This window comes from Seriola lalandi, unplaced genomic scaffold (assembly GCF_002814215.2).
Source record: "Seriola lalandi dorsalis isolate HSWRI2012SDOR001 ecotype SW California unplaced genomic scaffold, Sedor1 jcf7180002054569, whole genome shotgun sequence".
NCBI classification, from domain to species: Eukaryota; Metazoa; Chordata; class Actinopteri; order Carangiformes; family Carangidae; genus Seriola; species Seriola lalandi.
The window spans coordinates 174,122-198,188 of record NW_019525122.1 but is presented as its reverse complement, the minus strand read 5'-3'; the positions used below and the strand labels follow the sequence as shown (position 1 = coordinate 198,188).

The window sequence follows — 24,067 nt, the reverse complement described above, 5'->3', positions numbered from 1 at the left end:
TTGCAGTCCTTTCGTCTTTATGAATCGCCATGGTGAAGATGATGCTGCAGCTGCTGAAGGACCAACTGTTAATCATTTAACGCGTCCGCAGAGGCGTATATGAGTGCCATAGGGCTGGCAGCCTTATCCTGCACTTTCTCTTTTAATTAACCTCTCCCCCACTATTTATAGCACCAATATCCCGGAGAATGAAGACTTGAGGCTGTATATGACGAGACCTGTGCGATAAACCAAACTGTTGTCGGTTTCAGTGCCACGAGTGACGCGCAAATCCTCTCCAGTCCTGTTGTTGGAAAACATCTCTCACATACCAAGACAGATAGATGAGCCTATCTCTGTAATCCTGTGCCTGTGTGTGTGTGTGTGTGTGTGTGTGTGTGTGTGTGTGTGTGTGTGTGTGTGTGTGTGTGTGGTTGTGTGTGTGCGTGCAATGTGTCTACGCACAGGTTTGTGTTAGGCAAACACTGCATTTCAAGTACTGGACACTATATCTTGAAATTATCAAGACTCCTGTAAGCATTCACTGGGTGACTCCTGAATCCTGCTGGGATGTAAATTTCCGCTAAGGTGAGCTAAACACAGTGATTATTGTCGTCTACGGTGCGCTATCAAAAATATTTTCTGGATTTGAGAAGCACTGAAATAAGATATTGTAGGGGGGGCACATTGGCCCAGAGTGTTGGATTCGTAATGACTGACAATGACTGACCAACTAAAAGCTGTTATTTGGAAGACATTCAGCCAAGAATTGGGTCGATTATTCAGCACATTCAGAAGAATGGGCTGTGTGCCTCCTTGATTCAGTCATTTGCTGCAATTGCGTTGTAGCCTATATTTTAATATTCTTTGCAATGCCAGTCACATTTCTGAAAGCAAAGAAATAATTTTAGAGAACAATATAAAGTAAGCTACATAACAATTGATTCCTATTGGTTCATTACTCTAACTGCTTGACATGCTTCATGAACTCTGGTGACACTGCAGCGCCTGCCGTTTATATTTTAACCGCTTGGTGGCGCCCCAACTCTGATTATTTGTTCACATAGAATGATTACAGTACAGAGCAAAGTGGCCAAACCACACATGTTAAAAAAAACACCTTTACAAAATACAAAAACACCTTTACAAAATAGGGACAGAAATGAAGCAGCATCACTTTTGTTGGCTCAATATGAAGATAAAGTTCCTAATGATCACCCACATTTTAGTAATAATTATTGTAACAGTTAAGATGTTATATTGCTCCATCTGCAAAATTCCTTTTTCACATATATGAGATACAATGAAATACTTGTGTAAAATCTTAGTTGTAGGAGAAGAGGTTTTCTGGTCAAGTCTATATCTAATCTTAAGAGTGTGTCCAGAGAAGCTATTTCTAACATGGTTATATTAGACCTCTGTATTGCAATCTCTCCTACTGCAAGGGCAATAGCAGAGATTACACTACAGTAGTCTTCAATTACAGGCCACAGACTCTCTCTTATGGAGATTTTTTTTGATACATGAATTACACCTATTGGAAAAAATTAATAGGCTAGGCTATTGCTCAAATTGCACCTGAACAGCCTTTCTCCTTTGAACTGATTTTTAATGCTGAACTGCGAAACTACTCAGGCCATTTCAAATATGACCAACTGGTTAAACTTCGGTGTATAGAGGTTCCTGTTGCACTCAAACATCTGTGATAGAAGTTGTCATTTGATAACTCCATAGTATCATCATCCAAATGCCAGAAAGCCTACTATGAGACATCATGCTAGATGCTGCCACTATCAGTAACTATCAGTAATGGTCTGTGCTGCCTGCTGGTGGTGAGTTATTCTACTGCACTGCTCTACTAACATTTTAATTGAAGATCTGTGAGGATTTTAGACCCTTTTTCCCTTCATATCTTCTTCTGGATTTTAGATTGTATATTGTGACACAATTATCATCAAATACATTGTTAACCTAAATCAAGTGTTGTGTAAAGCACAAGCCTTAGAGAGTGATGCCATGAAAACATTAACATGCAATGGTAGTCTTTTTTACTCTAAACTGTCTTACATTTGGATTACAGCATCAGTCAATACTTCTGTCATATAGCTCTGATGCTCCCTGGACCCGAGGTTGGAGCACTCAGTCCTCAGGTGTAGCAGCAGAGCTCAAGCTCCTCCCAACCAGCTTTGACCGGACTGTCAATAGAACAGGAAGACTCCTCAACTGCCAAAGACGTAGTCACTTCCCTGCTGTCATTTAGGGGTTAAAAAGTTAACTAAACTTGTAGCAGTCATGGAAACTAATTTGGGATACATTGTTGACCCAAATTATCCGTAACGCCGACTCGCCGCTTGTGATTTTGACACTGAAACAACTCGTGGGAAGAGTGGAGTTATTTTTTTTCTTGCCTACGGAGACTTTACCTACTGTAGCAGACAAGCTAGCCTAGCTACAGCTAACGTTAGCTCATCTAGTGCCACATACTTTCTGGAGTTTAATTCTTATTGTTAAAGCTTCAGTTTGTGTTACATGTGGATACTAGTAAAGTAACGTCCTCGTTTGTATTTTGTTGACGCAACAGGTTGTTTCAGTACTTTTCGTCCCGAGACACGGGGCTGTGCTTTGAATTTCCCTCCTTCAGTAGTAGAGACAGGCGGTTTAGCGAGGGGTTCGTTCAGTGTAGTTGGCTGTCTACCAAATCATTAGCAGCATTGTGCTAATTGTGGCTAGTTAGCTAGGCAAGTAGCTTAGGCCCAAGGGAACAGTTGGCTTTTTTCAAGTTAAGACAACATCGTCGGAGGAAACATTTTCTTTGTGTTTAGAGCGGGCAGATTACCGCCACACGGGTTTATTTTGACACCCAATTCAAGGAAACGGATTAACTTTTAGATATGGATCCACACACGGGCAACGCTGCCTCAGCTGCTGGTCCAAAGAAGGATAAAAAATCAAAGAAGAACTATGAGGATGGAGATGGGAAAAAGAAATTTGTGAGTATCCCACAGGTTACACTTACTGCACTTTAATGATCTGTTTTGGGTACGTGGGCTCAAAAGTTTTGCACCTAACACGACAGATGGTTACATTTTCTTCTCATGTTTCAAGTGAGGCTACGAAGCAACAAACTGCCTCCATACCTGTAATTACTTTCACCCTCTAAAGCTGTGCACCAGCTGTCAATATAGCTTGAAATGTCTATCCTGTAGGACTCACGACTTATGTCAAAGTAAGTGTCAGTGTATGAGGAAGTAGCTGGCCCTCCAACTTTGAAGGCTTGCACTGTGCAATACACCTCAAGTTGTGCAGTCCTGACAAATTGCAACAAGTCAAGACTGAGGTTGTATTATTTTTCACAACAATTGGAAAAGTAAATCAACAATGTAATTTATCTGACACTAAGTTATTGCTGTATTTCCTTACTCCAGAGAGGACAGTGCATATTTTGATTATTATATAAAACTAAAACATTTGAATTGAATGATGCCAGGTGAATGAACAAACTTTCTGTGGTAAGGTGTGGCACTGGGACCTTGAGTTTTCACATGGTGACTTAATCACAGTGACGTCATGTGGTGTCTGCCAGGCTGTGTCAGCATGTGATTCAGTGTGGCGTCTTGATGGGAGCAGAGCAGAGGGAGTCACTGGTGTTGATGTCTGTCGTAAGCCAGAGCAAACTGTTGCGTAACTCAACCCCATGGCCATGTCTAGCAACAGGTGAAAACTGATATTGTACAAACAGACAAGCGGTAACCATAGAGGATGCTTGGAAGACACATCTGGTCACCGATCAAACGGCTCCAGGAAATGTGCGGACACACACACACACTTACTTTCAGAGACTTGTCAGGCTGTTCAGAAGTCCCCTCGTTTAAGCCATGCTGACAGGAATGAACACAAACTTTCTTTTCTTTTAACACAGAGTTACATTCAGAACAGTTTTTTTATGTAAATACTACCACCTGGGTATGAGCCCAATAGCACCTATGCCGAGCAGTGAGAATAACAGTGGGAATACGAGGTTGGTTGGTCTTTGTTAAAAGCATGTTTTTGATGACAACTGGAAAATTCACATAGTCTGTCTACGCAAACATAAGTTTTCAGCCTTTGAAAACAAATTTCTGTCTCAAGGACTAGACGGATAAATAGATGAAAACAAAGAAAGTATTGTGGTGAACGGTATAGTATTATAGTAGTTTTAATGTAGGCACAGGTTTAGGTAGGGTTATAAGTAAACATGAGTCATACACAGAAATCGATTGTGCAATGTCCTGAGATAACACTGCGTTCGCAAGTCTATATTTGAGTGAGAGTCTGCCTGAAAGCATGCGTGTATGTCTGTATGTTAAACTACACTGCCCATCTTAGTCAGGTCTGTCCTTGACTTCAGTACACCACTTACTCTGAAATTTGAACCTATTCTAGCAGAATTTTTACTACACCATGGTCAGAGTTCAGACAAAGGTAAAGGAGTGTAGAATTATGTGTGGTGTACTTGATCTGCAGTGTGATTTCATCCGTCAACTATCTATAACTTCATCACTCTCTGCTTTCGACTCTTCTCAGACATACCAGTGATAATCACATGTGATATGTATGACTTGGTGACGTGTGTGTGTGCGCTCTCCACTCAGATTGGAATTTGGTATTTCAAGCCAAAATCATCCGCGTGTGAATGTATCTCCATTGTGTCGTCGAGGACTGAATGAAGCAGTGTGGGTGGGTTATCCAGCTTTAGTCATCATCTCTTTTCCTAGACATGGTCACAGTTTCTGGATTAATCGAAGACTGGATGGATGTTTTTTTTTTTTGTTTGTTTAAATGCATTATGTTTTTGGAATAATGCCACTTAAGACAAATGCTATGGGTCTCTGCAGCATGCAGAATTAATGACAGAATGACATTTTTGTACTTTCATTTCACCAAAATAAATGTATCTATATTCTGCCACATCATCATTCACAACATCAAATGTTGCCTGACTCACTGGATGTAGGTTGTGGGTATAAGGCTGCCATTGGGTGCCTATTACAGGCGGCATTCTCCTCCCTTTCCACTTCCTCTGCCTGTTACTGTTTACAAAATCCCCCGATACGTACAACACCAGCCTCTGAGTTAGCAACTTACATGCTGAAAATGGCAAGTTTTGATTAAGATTTGGATCACACAGTCGACATAAGTGCTAACCGATAAATCGTATTTTCATTGTCATCACAATATGAACATGTGCAATAAACAACCAGAGTGAACCACAAAAAAAAAAAAAACACGCTTAATGTTTTCTACCCTGTTTTGGTGTCTTTATGGTTGGGCTGTGGCCTCTCGTCTCTGACACACAGGAACACACACACCAGTGAAAAGTGAACGTTTTACTGGAGCTCACAACAACTACGGTCGTAGCTCTGTAAGTGAAATCAAAACCTTAAAAGCGTTCTTGCTGGCTGTGCGAGACTAAATGTTGGTTGCCTTACCCCAACATCAACCCCTGTAATGTTTGCTACAGCTCTGCCCCACAAAAGTGTACTGGTTGGAAGTCATTTTATCCTGCTGTGTGTAAATATTTGTACACTTGAGCATTTGTGAGTCTGTTTGTGTGTGTCTCAGTTCTTAAACTGGTTGGTTTTAGCGTATGTAACCTGTAGTTATGTTTAACAGGAATGCTTGACATGATTCACTGTGCTTACAGGTACATCTGTAGCAGAGCATGACTCGGGTATTTTGTTTGAAGCTGAAAGCAGGTTGTTTTAGTTGTGCTCCCTGAAGCTCTATCTGTGTTCTTCAGTCCCAGAGCGACAGAGAGGATCTGCATCCATGGATGATGTTGACATAAACAGGCTGGCTGAGCTCAGCAGGCAGACGCAGTGTGGATTAGCCAGGGATCACTGCCTTGGACAGTTGTTTGGGATACATGGTGAATTTGTAGATCACAGATTATGGCTCAGGGACATCTTGTTGCATTTGGCAAGTTATCTGATTTTTTTGTAGGTGAAAGGTTTGCTGAATTCTCTCAAGTAGAAGTTGACTTTTTCAGGACCTGATAATGAATGTTGGTTATCAAGGAGACCTCTAACCAATATTTTTGATTGAGTTGTGCAACTTGGGCATATTCCTTTGGGGCTTATGGGACATTTCTCTCAGATTTATTGGTTATTTACATTCATTATTTGCATTTAAAATTCCCATTTGTGATAAGGACATGGGTTGGATTTTGAGCCAGAATTTTCCTTTCAGAGATTTGAAGCTGTGTTCGGGGATGGTTTGCATTACATAAATTGCACTTGGAAAGAATGTTGTCAATTCTGATAATTGTAAAAAATGCAATTATCATCATGAAGTATGTAACTTGTAACTTCCAGTATTAAAGCTAACACACAGATGCACATTACACACCTGTTGTAGTTGATGCCAAAAAGAGAACCCTCAAGCAAATGTCTAAGCGGCACATATTTCTCTCTCTTGTTGAATATTCACAGAGTTGGAAAAAATGCTGACTTGCTCATGCATGTAACCTCAACCTACCAGCTGGATTACTGCTGTCATATTAATAAATGTTAACAGGAGTGATTTCATTTGACTTTTTCATATCATGAATAATTATGGTATTGTCAATGTGTAATAAGAGTTGCAATAGAAAATTGGTGTAAATAAAACATTTAGATGCATCAAGAATAATTTTGTAATGGATTGTAGTATAGTCAAAATCAAATTGTGAGGTACACAGAGATGGCAAGCTTTACAATCTTGATACATATTGTCATATATTGCCATACTGATTATTTGTCCTACCCCTTAATTATAGTAATGCAGCTTGTGTGGAAAATCACAATACACTCAAGCACTGTCGATCACAACAAGAGCAACCAAAAACATTAAAGGAAATTATGAGGTAGCTGTTTTTGTCTGCATCTGTGTTACTTATATGTGGTGTTTTATCTAGGCTTGGTGCCCATGTTGCCAGCAGGCACTGTTTTAGTTGTTGAATGCAGGTTAACATGTTGCTGCTGATCAATAACAGTCTGATTAATAGCAAATACAAGTGCAGCTTCCTTCAAGCATGAAAACTTGAGTCTGCATATGCCTTTGTGCAGCAGTGCACCTACTTCCTGGGGGAACTACCTCAGCAAATGCTTAATTTAAGGTATCGCTATGAATTAAGCCAGTCACTCTTAAGTCACTGACTCAAGTAGTCTGAGTCAAGTTGAACAATTAAGAATTGTTGCAGTGTACAGTAGGTCCCTTTTGCCCTTTTTCTTTTTACATATATATATATATATTTATATATATACACATACATATACAGTACATGTCTGTTCTGTTCCCCCAACACACATACACACATACACACACACACACACACACACACACACACACACACACACACACACACTCACTCTACACAGACACACAGTTTCCTGCTCTCTACATTTCAGGGGAAGAACAGCATACTGTGAACTGAAGAATAGGATGACTGAGTGCCAGCATGAAACTGGAGTGGTTAATGGACTGCTAGTGGCAGGGGCCTCTTGGCTCGGAGTGACCAGGAGTATTTTAGAGAGCAAGGGGGAGCAAGGGAAAGCACCTGAGCCATGAGTGAGCAGAGACTGGATGAGTAGTGAGAGGGGAAGTGTGATGTCAGAAAAGAGAAATGCATATAAGGTGATTAGAGAAAGCAGAAAATGTGTATAAGTGGGGATGCTGTCAGTGATAATAGCAAGTTACAGGTGGTGTGATGGGTATGGAAAGGTTAAAATCAAATACCAAGCTTACAGCAGTTGTCATTCATCCTCAAGTTAGACTAATATTCTGCTCAGACATCAGTTACTAGATGGAACAAAAATGCTTATTGGAAGAATCCTCCATGGGTGAGTGTGATGGTTAAAGTGCATAGTGGCCTCTGTTTACTCTGTTCTTACTGTACTTCACAGATAAGAGCAGCCACTGTTGGCTCAGCTGAGGGCTGTGTTTGGTTTGCTCTGCTTTGCCTGTTCTCACTGGATGTGACAGCTGAGTCGTGTAATAAAAGTGCCAGTGACCACTTTGTTGAGGCAGGCACACAGAGGAATGCAGAATTACGACACCACAGACATATCATACTTAGCATGGTCCTTCACCTTCACCTGGGTGGTTGTTGATGTAGATGTGTTTTTGACTCACACTTCACAATTGACTTATCTAGCCCATGTATTCTGATTACAATCATCAAGTGCCCGATGGCTGTCTAGCTTTTTATACATTTCACAGATGGGTAGTGTCAGTGTGTTCATGTAATAGTGGGGGAACTAGGATGTTACTTCAGGCAACAAAATTCATACTTTCAGTGATCATCCCTCTATCACTGCAACTCACATTTTTCACTATTTCTTACATTCAAGAGACTTGAAAAAATCATCAAGGAATTCATTTATAATGAAAATAATCATTAGTTGCAAGAAGACTTATACCATATTGCCCACCCTTAGTAACTAATATACTTTATGTGAGCAGTAGCTCTTGTGACTGAATGTCTAATGGAGCAGCCACGCAGCTGGTAAAAGATGTTGCTTGTCTACCACCAAGAATAAAATCACAGAGGGCAGAGTTGGTGTTGCTGTCTAATTAGTCCAATCCCTCTTGATGGCATTCTGCATGCTTAAAGAGGAAATCAGTTAAAAATAAAATATAAAATAAATAAAATTGCTACTGCTTCTGGCATAATGTCACACTGTCACTTCATAAGATAACTGTTTCAGATACGTTACTTTCAGCCTGCTATGCAAATCAGACAGTGGCAGGATGATGAATGTGAAAGAGAGGTTAAGAGAGGGGTTGGGTCAGTCATTAGCCAACTTATATTCTGACTGTTTGTGTCACAACTGTCTCTTGTCCTTGTCTTTGTGATGTGTCTGCTCAACATTATGTCTTATGGACTTACTTAGAGATGTGTCTGTTGCCACTCTTGTATAGCGTGATACTAAAAGGCTCTAGAGGAAACACAACATTCTGTTTCTCTGCATGTCACTCTTTGTCATGCTTATTTCCCCTTCCTCAGAGAACTACTTTCAACAAGTGTCTGTGTGCAGATGTTTCTTGGAACTATTGAATATTTACCTCAGTAAGTTTCACCTGCCTAGATGTTTGTTGAAAGCCTTCACTAGGTGTAAAGTCTGTTCAGTTAAAATGAATAAACAGGATAGTGCTGACAGTGTTTCATTTTCTTTGGTCACTCCTGTCTTTTTCTTAAACAGCCCCCTCTGTGCTTTTATGGCAGAGTCAGAGAAATATGGCATCTTTTTACAGTTAGTGTTTGTGTATTCTAAGAGGGAATTTTATGAAAATATGAAGTGACATGAATTCTGTGTTCAAACTACTCTGATCTCAAAGGTGTTATTGTTCTCACGCCCATTTTGTCAACTGTTAATTCTTACTTCTCCTTACTCTTTCTAGTTGTGAATGTGTGCATGTACAAGCATGCACTTGCGCGCACACACACATACACACGCGCAGAGAGTCAGTGTTTCCACCCTGTTATATTATTTCTCAAATTCTGTGGGCTGTGACAGGAAGTTGTGCAAAAATAGCGAACAGGATGCTTCCTTATTCATCCCCATTATTGCATACTCTTATCTCACTCATTCCCTCCTTTCCAGCCATTGTGCAAGGAGGTACCAGTTTAATGTTTACGAACATACACATAGCCGTCTCAGGAATTTGGAGGCCTGGATGATGTTAAAACTTAGAGCAGAGTTTTATCATTGGAGCCTAACGGACAGGTTCGAAATATTCCAGAGATTGGAGATGGATAACACTGAGTAATTGTATTATCCTGAGTAATCAGGGCATTTTTTCCACTGTTGGGCTTTTCAAATTAAATCTTTTAAATACTTTGAGCACCACAAATTAAATTCCATTCACCTCTATTCTAAAGGGGTAGTGGAATCCTTAAGACATCACTGGATAAACCAGAAAATATGGTAGTGGTCTTTGTTGTGAGAGGTACAGTAGGACCTATGTGACCCCTCTAGAAGTGTTGTGACCTCAGCCCTGAGTCAGACTCTAACAATTACTTTGGTCAATGAAATGTCAAAAAAGTTTACTTTTATATATGATAAGAAGAAAAGGTAAGTAAGTTTAACAGTACTGTTGTGATAACCTTAATTGGCTTACATGGCGATTTGTCCAGTTTGGGACTGTTAATTAGCCTGATAAGGTGGAATTTTTTTGATTCAGTGAACGCAGAATGGCCATCACAAATTGGATGTAAGGTTTCTGAGAACTTATCTATAGTCAGATTGTCTTATCATCGCCTTGTGCAATTGCCAATAACCGATATGAGCAAGTGAGGGTGATGATGGTGGTATGTTTTCCTATCAGCAAGAGAGGAGTGACCAAAGTATCCAGTTTTACTCACCACTCTCTCTTTCTGCACTTTTTGACAGTAGGATAACAAATGCATGTTATAGCTATGTTAAAACCACCAAACAAAATTGTTATTACAAACACAACAGTAATTATTTACATGTAATAATCTCTCGTTCTCTGTTAGAACCGAAAGTCTATGTACAACATGAAAAACAGCAGGCTAGGAAACCAAACTAAGTGACGTGTTCTGTCTGGATGTCGATCGCCCTTGTTTTTACTCACAGTGCAGCAATGACACACAACAAACAGCACTTCAATAACAGTGAGCTGGTCGGAGTGTGTGTGTCAGTGTGATGCTGTCGTGAAAATATGGCAAGGAAATTAAATCTAATATTAATTCTACAAATAATAAGTTATTACATTAATGACAAAACAAGCCAAATATCGTCTTGACATGAGAAATATATTTTTAACCACATATGTTTTGATATATTTTTTAAAAATAAAATCACGATTTTCGATTTTTATCACGATCTTAAATTGGAAAAAGAAAAAGAGACAATTTAGACCAAAGAACCTTTCTCGACAGATTTTATTTCAAATAGTCGCAGTTTTGCTTGCATGTGCAAACAACGTAAAGTTTAAGGTAAACAACAACAACATTCTAATAAAGTTCACTCATTCACAGACAGTCATTTAAACAGGATTTATTTATCAAAACACTAAATAGCTTATTGAAACGCAAAAATACAAACTAAAGTGACTGTGGTTATCTCTTTTAGTGCAACAGTTTTGAACAAAAAATATCAAACTGCAATTTGTATAACCTGAATTATCTGTTAGCTGTTTGGCTCTCAGCATACTGCTTCCAAACCAATTCCATATAATGGAGGTGGAATTTTTTTTAGCGACCAACTACATTTGGCTTTCAGCCCTCGCTCTCCATGTGCTACCGCTACACACACAAACAAGGAGGCGGGTACTGTGCGTTGCATTTGTTGTGTGTGGGGGTCTTAGTTAGGATTACAGTCGGTCCTCCTCTGTGACTATCCCTATTCTCCCTCTGACAGATTATAGTTAATCTCTGACTGCTCTATGTATCTCAACACAATGACTGTAAAAAGCACAGGCCTACGAGCCGCTCTCACAGCTGAGTATGTGGAGGAAAACGGTTTATGCCTGTTAGTGGGTTTGATAGGTCATTCAAGGCTGTGGAAGCAATTTAGACGCTGGACACACATGTACACCCTGCAGTGCCTTGGCGACGAGCGCACAAAACAAAGTGTAACCTGAAATCTATCGTTATTTCACTGTGTAATCACTATATGAGCTGACGAACAGCAGAGGCTTTAGTACTCATAGTCAACTAATGAGTAGATGGAACCGTGTCAAACCACAGGCAATAGAATCTGTTAATGTTCGATATAGATAGATCCCAAATAAAGTTGAGCAGTATTTGAGTTTCTCTTTTTAACAGAACTCTGGGGCTTTGTCTTTATGTGTTTTTTCATGGACTTACTACATTAAACTACAATTGTACACTCCCAAGTGAGATAGTGTAGTGTTATTATCTCCCTTTTTTTTTTAAAAACCCAGATGGTACTTGTTTGGTTCAAGCGCATAGTTGTTATTTGGGTATTGGTTTGTATTAGACATGATTGTGATCCAGGGGCTTTAGCTTCTGCCTGAGTTAATAGTATGGCTTTACACACAGCAGCAGAAAGGGGCTGACTGACGCTCATAAAGAACTTTTCTTGCTCTTCCTCCTTATTACAGTTTCTTTTTAGGCATTTCTCTTCAGTTACTGTACAAGCCTGTCTCAGGTCATAGGTATGTAATGAGCTAGTTGTTGGGTCTCTAAGCCAACATAGGAACAAACCCTGCCTCTGTCTCTGTTGATTCAGAAGGCTGCAGTCATCAGTAGGAGCAGTAGATGATGCATGCGCATTAGCCACCTCTCTGTGTGCTGGTACAGTGGACTAAGTGTGTGAAGTTATGAGGGAGGTAGAGAGAATGTGTGTCTGTGGGTGACACTTACCAGTTCTTGTTGTAAGATGGAGGTAAAAGTTTGAGATTTGTACACAGTGTGTGCGAGATGTTACTGTAAAGTGTGCTGACGGATGCTCCACTCCGCTTGTGAGGAGATGATGTGTGTAGGTGGAAGTTTAAATGTGCAGTCTGTGTGGCAGTCTCATCACTTCTACAACTCTCTACTTCAGAATACAACATTATTTAAATGACTCTGAAGGCCTAACACCACACTACCAGAGTTTTTTAAAATTTTTATTCTATCTTATTGAAATGGCTGTTCGAAATGCAAAGTAAGCAGAGGTCCATGACACGTGCAGTCAAGAAATGAAATCAGCTTGCAATGTTAAAGCTTTTTTGGAGGCATTACAGCATCAGGCTAGGTCACAGCAATGGCATTTAACCTGTGGAAAACGTTACTAGTGCTCAAACAGGAATTTCATAAATGGAAAAAGTTGACACCTTATCAAGTTAAAAGTTCCACAAAGTTAAAAGAAACTTCACCTTCACCCAGTCTAAAAACCTTGACAGCTTCATCATTTTGTATTCTGTGTTGACATTTCAGGAGTCATGTAAAATGTTATTCTTTACACTGGCTTGATGCTGTGGTTTTGTTACTTATGAATGATGGGGATAAACAACGTCCTTGTAGTTGGTGACGGTGGGGGCTCTCTTAACATGAACTGCACTTTTATATTGCAGGGAGATGGAGATGTAGATAATGTTGCCCTTAATTTCTTTATTTTTTCCAGACCTATATAAACATAAACATAGACACGCATTATGACTTCTGAGGGCGTAATTGAATTGTGTGCTATTTGTGTCAGTGACTCAGATGTACCTCCTTTAAATATCCCTATTGAGTATTTGTGAAACCCATTTGTAAAATCCTGCTCCTCTCCAAATTATAGGTTTCGTTGTAGTCTTGTGTTGTTTAATCTGCCCTTCTCCCATTGTTTCCTATACACAGCTTTGTGTGGTTGTTGATGTGTGACATTTGATCTTTGTCATTTGCTCATGCGTGCATATTTATTTGTTTGGCTGTTTCCTTGGCTTTGCTCTCCCACAAGCACTCACTTCAGGGGTGAGTGATATTACCTACAAGTCATATTAAGGTTTATTATTATACATAATTGGACAATATAATTTGAATATATTTTTCCCACATAATTTAAGCATGTATACATACAATGTATAGTGACTTTTATACACGGTAGAAGTTAAGCGCTAACTGTACTGTAGAGCCTAGTTTATCTATGATAGTACATGATTGTTTATGCAGTTTGGTTCACTTTTAATCATACTTGTAAACTTTATGACAATATATTTGTAACTTGCCATTACTGGTAATCCTCATAGAGTGACAAAGTGGACAGAGTTTGTTTGATTGTTCAGGGGCTAGGAGATAAAAATCATTTTCATTTCCTACTTACAGTACATTTTGTAAACAGCAGGTGGATCACTTCTGAGGCTTGAATAGGAATAAAAACCCATCAGTCCAAAAGATGGACAAGGTTTGTGGTTCTAAGGTTTAACACTGTATCCCAAACTTAGTCAAAGTCAACAATGACAACCAGTGAGCACTACAACAAGAAGCGTCCAGTCACCAAGCTTAAAAATAAGTTGCCTGCATCACTAATAGTGGGGTGAAGGCAGAGATTACACTTTTTATAACTCTGGGAAGTGTGAAGGATCATTAGATGCCAAAACGCTGCACAAAGGTTTACAATACCTGTTAGACAGGATTTTATTACTCTTTAAAGTTATCACAAATATATTATCTTTAGTCAATTACATGATAAACTGTATAAATATAATTTACTAAAACAACGCCCTGCTGGGTGACATTTCATTGCAAATAGAGCCAGGTTTTTTCCATACATGCAAATAGTTTGAAATATTTATATATGCTATGGCTTTAGGATAGGTATACACGAGTTGTATCCAGGTGATGAATTTATCGCGAAAACCAAATGACTGCAGTGCGTCAAACGGACAGAGCCACTCAACCCTGTTAAACACCTTTTCTGCTTTCAAAGATATGGCAGCTGGGGGGAATTATATAACTTAATGTTAATTAGGCATCTGATATTGTCAGCATAGATGCATTTGGGGAGAAAGCCCGACTGATCAAGGTGGATCAGGGTAGTGATAACTTTATTAAGCCTTTTGGATAGAAGCTTTGACAACACCTGTTCATCATAGCCAGGCAGTGATATGGGCATGTAGCTTTTACAGTCTGTTGGGTTTTTACCGCTCTTTGATATTACAGTGACAACTCCATCCATCAGGGAGGAAGGTAGGATGCCAGTTTCGAATGTCTCTGTGTACATATCCAAAAATACTGGGGCCAGCGCTACTTTTAAAACTCTGGCATGAAGCTGTCTATACCAGGGGCCTTACCAGATAGTAGCCTTTTAATGACCTCTACAATCTCTTCCACAGTGATGGGTGCATCATATAAATCACATTGTTCTACAGTTAGGTTAGGGAGGTTTAGGCTGCCAAAGAAGGATCTGATATTTTTAATACATGGCTGAAGTCATGAACGTGGCCCAACCTGCACCCACCTAAACACATGCATCGTAGTATATACTGTATATACTAGATAAGAAGTATGTGAAGTTTTGTTGATTTGCAGGTTCACAAGCTGTTGCCGTGTACAACACACAAAATAATCGACATCCCATGTGTTGACATGGTGCTGGTCATTAAGAGAATATGTAATTGAACCTGGTCTGTTAAATAACAAAGAAGTGATTTGCAGGTTGGTCACTTTTGCAGATATGAATTTTTTTAATCGGTTCTCATAACAGCCTGTTTTTAATGCTCCATGTGGATCAACACGGTTCCTTAAATGTTAATGTAAAAATACCTAGAAAGGGATGTTCCATATGAATCTTGTTATGGAATCTTATCCATGTCCATGTCTTAAAAGGCTTAACATACACATTCAGTGCTTAACAAGCAGGTTGTCATGAAACCTGCGTGTGTATATGCTCAGGTGTGTATCGCGTGTGTGTGACAGTGAAAGACTGCTCTTTCTGTCGCAAGCAATAGAGCCCGGCTGCTGACAGCACTGAGTTGTTAAAGTGTATGCATGTGTGTTTGTGCGCAGGACAGTGTCTCTGGACTGCCTGGTCTGGCAGTATGTGTGCATGAGGCCTTGATTTTGCATAGTCTTCAACAAGTTTATTTGTGCCATAATAAAACAGCTAGAGACTTACCGTTAATAACTAATATTCAAATTTCAATGAAGTGGGAGACGAATAATATTCAAAATTTGTTCAGTCAGTTTGAGAAGACAGTGCCAAAAGAGGGACATGTCAACAGTGGCCTCCCTTGTTTTAAGTGGGCGTGAGTGGGGGTGGTTGGGTTTTATGTCCCTATTAACAACAGACCAAGGACGAGGAGCAGTCATGCAGCAAACATGCCCCACTATGACTGACATACAATCATAATATCTCTCACACATAGACAGTCAGTGCACTCAAATGGATCTTGAGTCAGTAGGTCAGTGAGGCGTGTAGGAGCATTAAAAAGTGCAGCTTAGAGAAAATCGGATGTGAAAGAATTGGAAGACATCCAGTTCAGTGTGGTGTAATGGGACACTGACCTCTTAGGGTTAGAAACCTCACCGCATTGCCTTTGCTGTTGTGGGACACTTAAATTTTGCCTCTCTGTTTCTTTTTCTCCTGTCAGTGTTTGTGTTTTCCCTTGTCATAGGTTGCTTGGAATTTGTAATTAGGGATGGGAATCAAGAATGGGTTTCAAATTGTCCAATCCCAGATTTTTTTCTTTGACAAAGAAAACCTAAATGAAAACAGTGGTTAAACAATGGAGCTTTTGCACACCTGATTCACAGCCATGCCTTTTTCCTATTCTGTTTCTATACTGCTCAGACTGCAAAGATGCTGAAAACCTGTGGAGTGGTTAAAAAAATGAGTTTTAATGACCTCAACTTAAGTGTATGTAAACTTCTGACTTCAACTGTATATATATTTATATTAATTATGTAATATTGTTAACCAAGCAGCTTTGTGAGTGTGTAATATGTCAGAGTTGTTGGCAATTTCCTGTTTCAGCTGAATACGTAGGAAACTCTTCAGTGGTATCTGGGTGTGCCTCCCAAGTACTGCTTCGCCTTGTATGATAGCATGTAGCCATGGCAATGTTGTTCATAATATAAACTGCGAGGTTTACAAGATGACATGCACACACACACTGCACTGTATTTCAGTGGTCATAGGATTTCAGATATGAATTCCAGATGTTACATCCACTTTTGTTCCAAAATCCAAAACATTTTAATTAGGAACAAAGTGCATTCTTCTCCACTTCCATTACCCTCCATTACCACCTTATTTTCACCTTACCACCACACTCCATAGATGCAGAATCTCACCTGTCATCTCCACACATTCAAGTAACCATCACACCCCTCTCCCTCACCTATACTCCCCTCCCCCACCCAACTCTGTCTGCCAGACCTGTTCATACAGTAATGTTACAACCCCGGTACCAAATGTTACCTATTACAAATAACAAAAAACACATACAGAAATATGAGTGCAATAATCACACAACCATCTTAAGAGACAGGACATTTCTTTTCTCTCTTTTTGTATAAATATCCCCTGAAGTCCTGACTTCACAGAGTGTGGTATGGTATGAATGATAACATTTGTATTGCATATATTCTTTTTTAGTACTGGACAGTGGATGTTTTTATTGGAAACTAAATAGTAATACCAAACTAGGCCCAAATTAAACTGCATATGAAGCTGATACAGAATCAAAACCATCAAAATGTACTACAGTAATAAGAACGGCTTGAGGTTGGTGGTCACTGATAAGTGAATATTGTTGACAAAATAAATGTTTATGTAAATCAAGCTAAAGTTTGACCTTTAAGACCCCTAGTTCATTCATGTAAACAGAGCTGATTGCAAAGGCTTTCTCCCAGTGCTTCACCACTTCCAGGATATAGTGTACCATCCAGCTGCTATAATCCTAGTCACATAAGAAAATGTGAATGCTCCCAACTCTACTAGTGCCTTGCAGATTTTAAAAAGTTGACATCATGGCTGATCTGTTTTATTTTGGTGAACACATTGGTATTGGTATTTGTGCCATTAGTAGTATACAGGGAGCTCTAGAAACAGGGAGATAACCTAGAGTTAACCTATAAGAAAAAATCTATCAATATTTATATTATTTTGTTCTCAGGAATGATTAATAATACAGGATACAAGTAGGGTTACAGATCATTTACTATGAATTTTATTTTTTTTGTCTGAAGTGTGGTACATGTTATTTGACATTGGCATAGGTGTAGGTCTGTGCTCTTTGTGTGCCCTTTTAATTTGTAACCAAAGGCGTGTACAAGTTATGTCACATCCTTATCACATCAATATCTGTCTGACAAATTGTACTTTTTACATGTTATGCTGCCCAACTATTAACCTAGTAAGCATCCATTTGGAATAATCATTTGACAGCTGTGGCTGCTTCATACAGTTGCCTGAAAAAGTGGTCACTCTGTTTTCTGCCAGTCTGCATTTACCCAGTTTTCAATCTTGCTTTGATTTACATAATATCTCTAACTACTCTCAAGTCCTTTTAGATAAATATGTATGCCCAGGTAGGTGTAGGTAGGTACACACACACCAAAACATCAGCCAGTGTATGTGACTAGCTGTCACAAGCCAAATGCCTCTCCTGATTTGTGTTTTCTTCAGCTGTCTGGTCTCTCAGACAGACAGACAGTACTCACCCACCCACCCTCCTTATTTTTACGGCTACCTTCATGTCAGTGTAATTATGTTCCCTTTGGAACACTTACAGTCTATGTACTCGATGTGTGTCTGGGAGTGCGTAGATGTTTTCAAAAGGGCTTTGTTTTGGGGTATTTCAGTTGGTTGATCTGCACAGAACATTGCAAAGCAGCCATCAGTACACCACCCTTCTTACTTTTGTAAAAACTCCCTTAATTGCAACTGTTGAAACTTTGTAGGAACCTGTCACATTCCCCACTTCATCTACACAGCTCATTGTAGCTAATTAGATGTATCAACTGATTTAACAGGTTGCCTGTGTTTGGGAAACTCTCTGAATTATAATCAAGAAGTTTTGTGGCTTTCGTGTTTGGCCAAAAGAAGACAAAAACCGTCAGATTCCTTGTAGAGGGAACTGACTTTTCCAAGAAATCGTATCTGATCATTTGATCTATAAAATATCACAAAAGAGTGAAAAAGGCCCATCACAATTTCCTAGATCCCAAGGATATGTTTTTGAATTGCTTGTTGTGTCCAACTAACAGCCTAGAACCCAAAGACACTCAACTTGACTGACAATAAACAGTCAATGGCAGCCATTCGATAGATTTTAGAACCTGGAACTTGCATATAGTTGGCATTTTTTCTTGATGAATCATTTGATCCATCGGTAGTTGTTGATTAACTTTTTGTTAATTCAATTTAATTATTCCAAGCAGATTGTAATTAAAAGCTAACAGTAATTTAGTGAAACTTTGGTTTTAAAGAGTTTTACCTGATATAAACAGTGAAAGACAGTTATTTGATACATACATTTGCATTCATTGCCATATTGTGATATACTGTGTATCAGAAAAAAAACTATTATTAATATTGTGGTATTAAATTAAACTGTATCACCCAGCCATATGCATAAATAATTAATACTTGCAACATAGCTGGCATTAGCTCGTCCATTTAATGGAGGCCTAGGTACTCAGAGCAGTTCTGAAAGTGGTTCTGAAGTGGTTCATTGTTGCTTTTATGGTTCCCCTCAGACAAAGAGACAGTACTTTGTCTCAGTGACAGTCCTGACTCAAACACTGCGGTAGAGTTTGTCTATGATTGCTTATATTCTTAACTGTACTTGTGGTTTGAAGAGCGGAAATTTACAGTTTGTTAAATTCAAGAATGTTTTTGTTTCCTCTTCCCCCATCTATCTCTACAAGTTTCTTTCTGACATACTCATATTCAGTTTCTCATGTGATTACCCAGAATCCACTGTACCTACTGTCAGCTGTATGTTTCCGCTCTGTGGGCTGAATAACACCACAACATTTGCTTGTGTGTGTCTGCTGCCTGCGTGTGTGTGCGTGTGTGTGCCCGTGCGCGCATGGATTGAGGGTCTGTTATTTAATGGCAGCTGTGTAAGCGGAAACATCCTTCTCTTGACTGCTGTCCCCCCATAATCAGAGCGCCTTCTTTCTGTCTCCCTCTTTCTTTGTCCTTCCTCTTTACCTCTTACTCCCCTGCTACAGAAGAATATCCAATTAACTTGTCCAGCTGTGGCATTTGCAGTAAGGGGACAGCCCACCTTATTGTAGGTGTACAGACATCCCTTCACAAGGGAACAGAAAGTCATGATAACTACACTAAGGTTGTTGTAAAATCTATGAAGTGCCATCTGTTTAAATTGTACACCTTGAGACAGCCATAGTAAGTTTTGGATTAAACCTGAAACCTGGATTAGAACAATGAAATAAAACATTTCCTACATCATTTACCCCTGGTTAAATGCCATGTAAAAGCAGCAGGCCCAGTTAAATTGGAACGAAAGCCTGCAAATGTTGCATTGTTAGCAGTGGATCTCATTGCAACCTCTATTCATTTAATTTTTCAGCTTTGTTCATTTGATATGATATGTTTGGATGTGAAGGCTGTCAGCAGGCTTACACTTTGCACACATGCTATGCTGACATGGATCCAGAGAAAACTGCTGAAGGAATAACTGATTTGTTAAATCCTGAATTATTGCTTTATTATTGCCTGCACAGTATTTGAGAGAAATGCATTAAAAGTGTGAGCATCAGTTGTATAAAACATGAGCGAAAGCGTCATAACCACTTTTTCATTTTTGATACCACAACATTGAGTATCTGCTGATATACTACGTGTTTGATACTTGTTTGTCCCTCTTCAATGTTCTGCAGTATTGTAGAGGCATTGCTGTGTGTGGCAATGTCTCATAAAATAATATACCTTTGCTTTTTAAATGAAGTGCAACCCCAAGTTTTTACAGTGTCCTGTCAAAATTAATAGTAACATTGGAAACATGTCTGAGCTACTGCTTGGCATTTTTCTTGATGTGATTCTTTATGATTCTAATGTGCCCCCTAATTATGTTGATGAAAGACTTGTTGATGTTATAGTATGTGCTCTCTTCAGAACTTTTTAGGGCATGAGTGAAGATGTTTTATAACTGTTGAAGCATCTTTCCTGACGGAGGGTTTCCTAAAGGGACATCATAGCCTGGCCTTGTAGGCAAGATGTGTGATTTCACACCAATGCAGTCAAGAAGAGACAAAACAAATGTATCACAATGCATTGTATTTGTCCCGCTGTTATTTTGCTCTTCAGTATTTCAAAACACATGAATGCTAAATCACTTAAGACTAATTTTAAGAGCTGAGAGACATCTAGAGGTCAAAGAGAAATTAAGCCAAAAATAACAGGCCACTTATATGAGTAATATGAGCCTTCAGGATGAAGGAATTTTTCTTCAGGAAAGACTATTCTCAGCACCTGCCATTATGGCTAAAAAAGGCTTCCAAAAAGTGAGCACTTTTACTTGACAAGACTAGGTTTGATGCTGTGGGTAGTATTGTACATTTAGAAGAGAACTCGTCTACATAGTGCTTCCAGAGAATTGTAGAAGCACCTAATATTGTAAATGAACTCTTTGGCAACCCTGCTTTCACAGTATATCATTAATACCTTTTTTATGAGGATGATAATAAAATGTCTTTACTTATCAAATTTGTAAAACCGTTTATGGTTTCCATCTCTGATTCTTAATTTACCCAGACATAACCATTTCGTTCTCTTCACCTAAATTGTATTCGAAGGCCATTGATAAACTCGAATTGCAATGTACTGTAGTCTTCCAGTTTATCTTTGCAGCTGTACATAGCAGAGGAGCTGATAGATGAGATGAAGAACTGGCAAAACCTGTTATGACTTTTTCACGTGTTTTCACTTTTATTTTTTAAAGGAAATGGAAAGCATTTTCTCTAACTGTTGTTTTGCACCACAGTTGATTTCTGCGCATGCTATCCCTTCTTATTCCCTGTACCTCAATTTTAAAGTTCTGGAATTTACTAATACTTTGAAATAAAAAGACTTTGATAACAAGCTGAACTATAAAGACTTTAGCTAACAACAGGAGAAGGGGAAACACCTGTGAATAGCACTGTATTCAGTCTGTTTGTGTGCGTCCTTAAATAAGAGGACTTGATGAATAACTTGCTCTATGTTTGACCTTGTGACCACTTGACTGTCAGACCATTGCAGCTCAAACCACCCCCCTTGGGGTTGCATACTATTTGATGTCAGACCAAGGGGTGTTTTGTCCAGACTGATCTGTCTTGTAGGTTGTTGACATAGTTTACTGCTTGTAGCTTCATTATGTCTTTTGGATTCCTCTCTCAAAATACATGGAAAACAGCTTGCCTTTAAATTTGAATACAAGGCAAATTTGCTATCAAGAAGGAAATGTGTGTGTCATCCTCCTTTAACTTCTTTCTAAATTCTTTAAAACAACAATTTTCACTTTGGGTTTTTCTTAATACTTGCTTAATCTGTTTATTTTAGGAGATATTTTTGTGTTATGTGCTCTACACAAACCTTCTCAGGGCATGTTTATCTGGTCTAAAATTGGTACTGCTGATTGGACTGGGCTTCGTGCAGGAACATTATTGGGTGTAGCCTGACATCTAGTGGCTAAGACATGCTAATGTGTGTGTTTTTTTTTTTTTATTTGAGATACAATGGTGGCACTATTTCCCCTGTACAACTTTATCTATACCCCTCTGACCCACCTTTGACTGTTGATGACTGTTTACTGCAATTCACCTGCAATTACTTTCCAAATGTCCTAATTAACTCAACTGTCTTAACTCTAATTTAGATGTATTTGTCCTCTAGAAATGTGTATGAATAAATGGATTGAGTTATCACAGTCTTTTACTTGCAGGGTTTCTCTCTGTCCTACTGTGAATTACTCATGAAACTGACAGTTTCCTGGATCTGGTTCCTGTCACAAATGATTTCTGTCTAATTGATTCTTTCTTTTTTTCCCCCCTCCATCTGACTCCCTTCTTGTCACTGCTTTTCCCTATCGTCTGTTTGATTTTTCTTTCCCTTCCGTGGCATATTTCTCCCTTTCATTCGTTCATCCTCTACAGAAACTCAAACGGCTGTTTCCTGATGAGGTAGGTTTGTTACGGCTTAACACCATCACCTGTGTGCTTGACTCAACCATCTGTCGCTGTGCTCTTTGATAAACGAACTCACTATTATCCATTTAATGTCATGTCACCGTCTGTCTCATACCTAATCCACCACAACCACCATGTGTTATTAAGTATCTGTGTTTTGTCCTGTGCTGTACTCACATTGGATGTGCATGCTTTCAAGATGCACACTGACAGCATGAAATACTTGGCACATAGAGCAGTGATACCTTCATGTGCCTGCAACAGGAGGGTGTTGACAGATTATTTTCATTAATCATCATGGATAGTCATTATGTCAGTATGTGCCAACTATACGTGCACCCAAAAGTTGATGTTCTTCAGTGTTTTTCATTTTGCAATAAATAATAGTCAGAGCAAGTGTTGGTAATGTGCCACACAAAGTCATTAAAACCAGAGGGGATGAAATCCCCCATCGGTGTCAACTGCATGTTGACTTTGTGTGGTAATGTTTGTTTGCAAAAACCTTTGATGTCTCTAATCCCCTCTCTAATCATCATCTCACATTGTTGAAAGGTTTCTACTGTTGTATAACATGCAATATCCCAAAACTAAAGGAGAAATAACTATTAAACATTGGTATTAAGACGGTAGGCCTATTTTCAAAATGTGAGTTGATGAGGGATTGCTACCTCATTTTTGTGGCCCAACAGTGATGGATTACACTTTGCAGTTTTTCACTCTGACCTCTTTCCTCTAACCTGTGTCATGTTGTTTGCTAATCCAGTTGGAGCGTTTCACCAGCATGAGGATGAAAAAGGACAAGGAGAAGCCCGGCCATATGCCAGGTCAGCGTCACTCTTCAGCTGCCAGCTATGAGCTGAATCCTCAGAGTGCCATGTTGCATGATCATTCTGATGAATACGTCCTGGAGCTCTTCGAACAGATGCTGGTGAGAGAGGCCATAAAAGTGTGTGTGTGGGTGTCTGTGGGTGGGTGTGGGGAATTCAGCTTTCAAGGAATCACCTGTTCATTATCTCACATGCACAGCCATGGAAACTTGTGCTTTGTAAATTTCACACACAAATACTTAATCAATCACTGGATAATGACCCTTAATGTAGAATTGCCCCAAAACCATTAGATTATTGTTGAAAGCATGGTGTAATGTAAATGAAAAAACATTGAGATAGAGTTCATTCTTTATGTATGTTTTCTCCAAATAGCAGAATGTTTTGTGAAGGACTACCTTACAGCACAAAGGATAAATCTCTTGTGTCAAGCGAAGTCTCAAAGTAATGTAGTATCATCTAATAATTCTGCTCAGTATCTTAGCACAGTTAAATCACCTCTGCTCAAACATTTAAACAGAGCATCTGTTAATATCTCGCAGTGGCTTTATCTACCTTGTGTCCAATTTAGGAAAGACTGGTTGACACACCTTATTGTAATTCTTCTAATGTATCCTACGCTCCATTTTAGGATATTTTCTGTTTA

General features: G+C 39.1%; 1 protein-coding gene across 1 annotated transcript in view; it reads left to right on the top strand.

Annotated features, from left to right (window-relative positions):
- The first annotated feature begins 2,179 nt into the window (after nucleotides 1–2,179).
- Nucleotides 2,180–24,067, top strand: part of diaph1 (diaphanous related formin 1) — a 93,956-nt gene continuing 72,068 nt past the window's right edge. Inside the window, exons 1-3 of the mRNA XM_087176755.1 lie at nucleotides 2,180–2,969; nucleotides 22,562–22,588; nucleotides 23,358–23,522. Coding sequence (XP_087032881.1) covers nucleotides 2,871–2,969; nucleotides 22,562–22,588; nucleotides 23,358–23,522 — 291 coding nt within the window. The 5' untranslated portion in view covers nucleotides 2,180–2,870. The remainder of the gene's footprint in view (nucleotides 2,970–22,561; nucleotides 22,589–23,357; nucleotides 23,523–24,067) is intronic.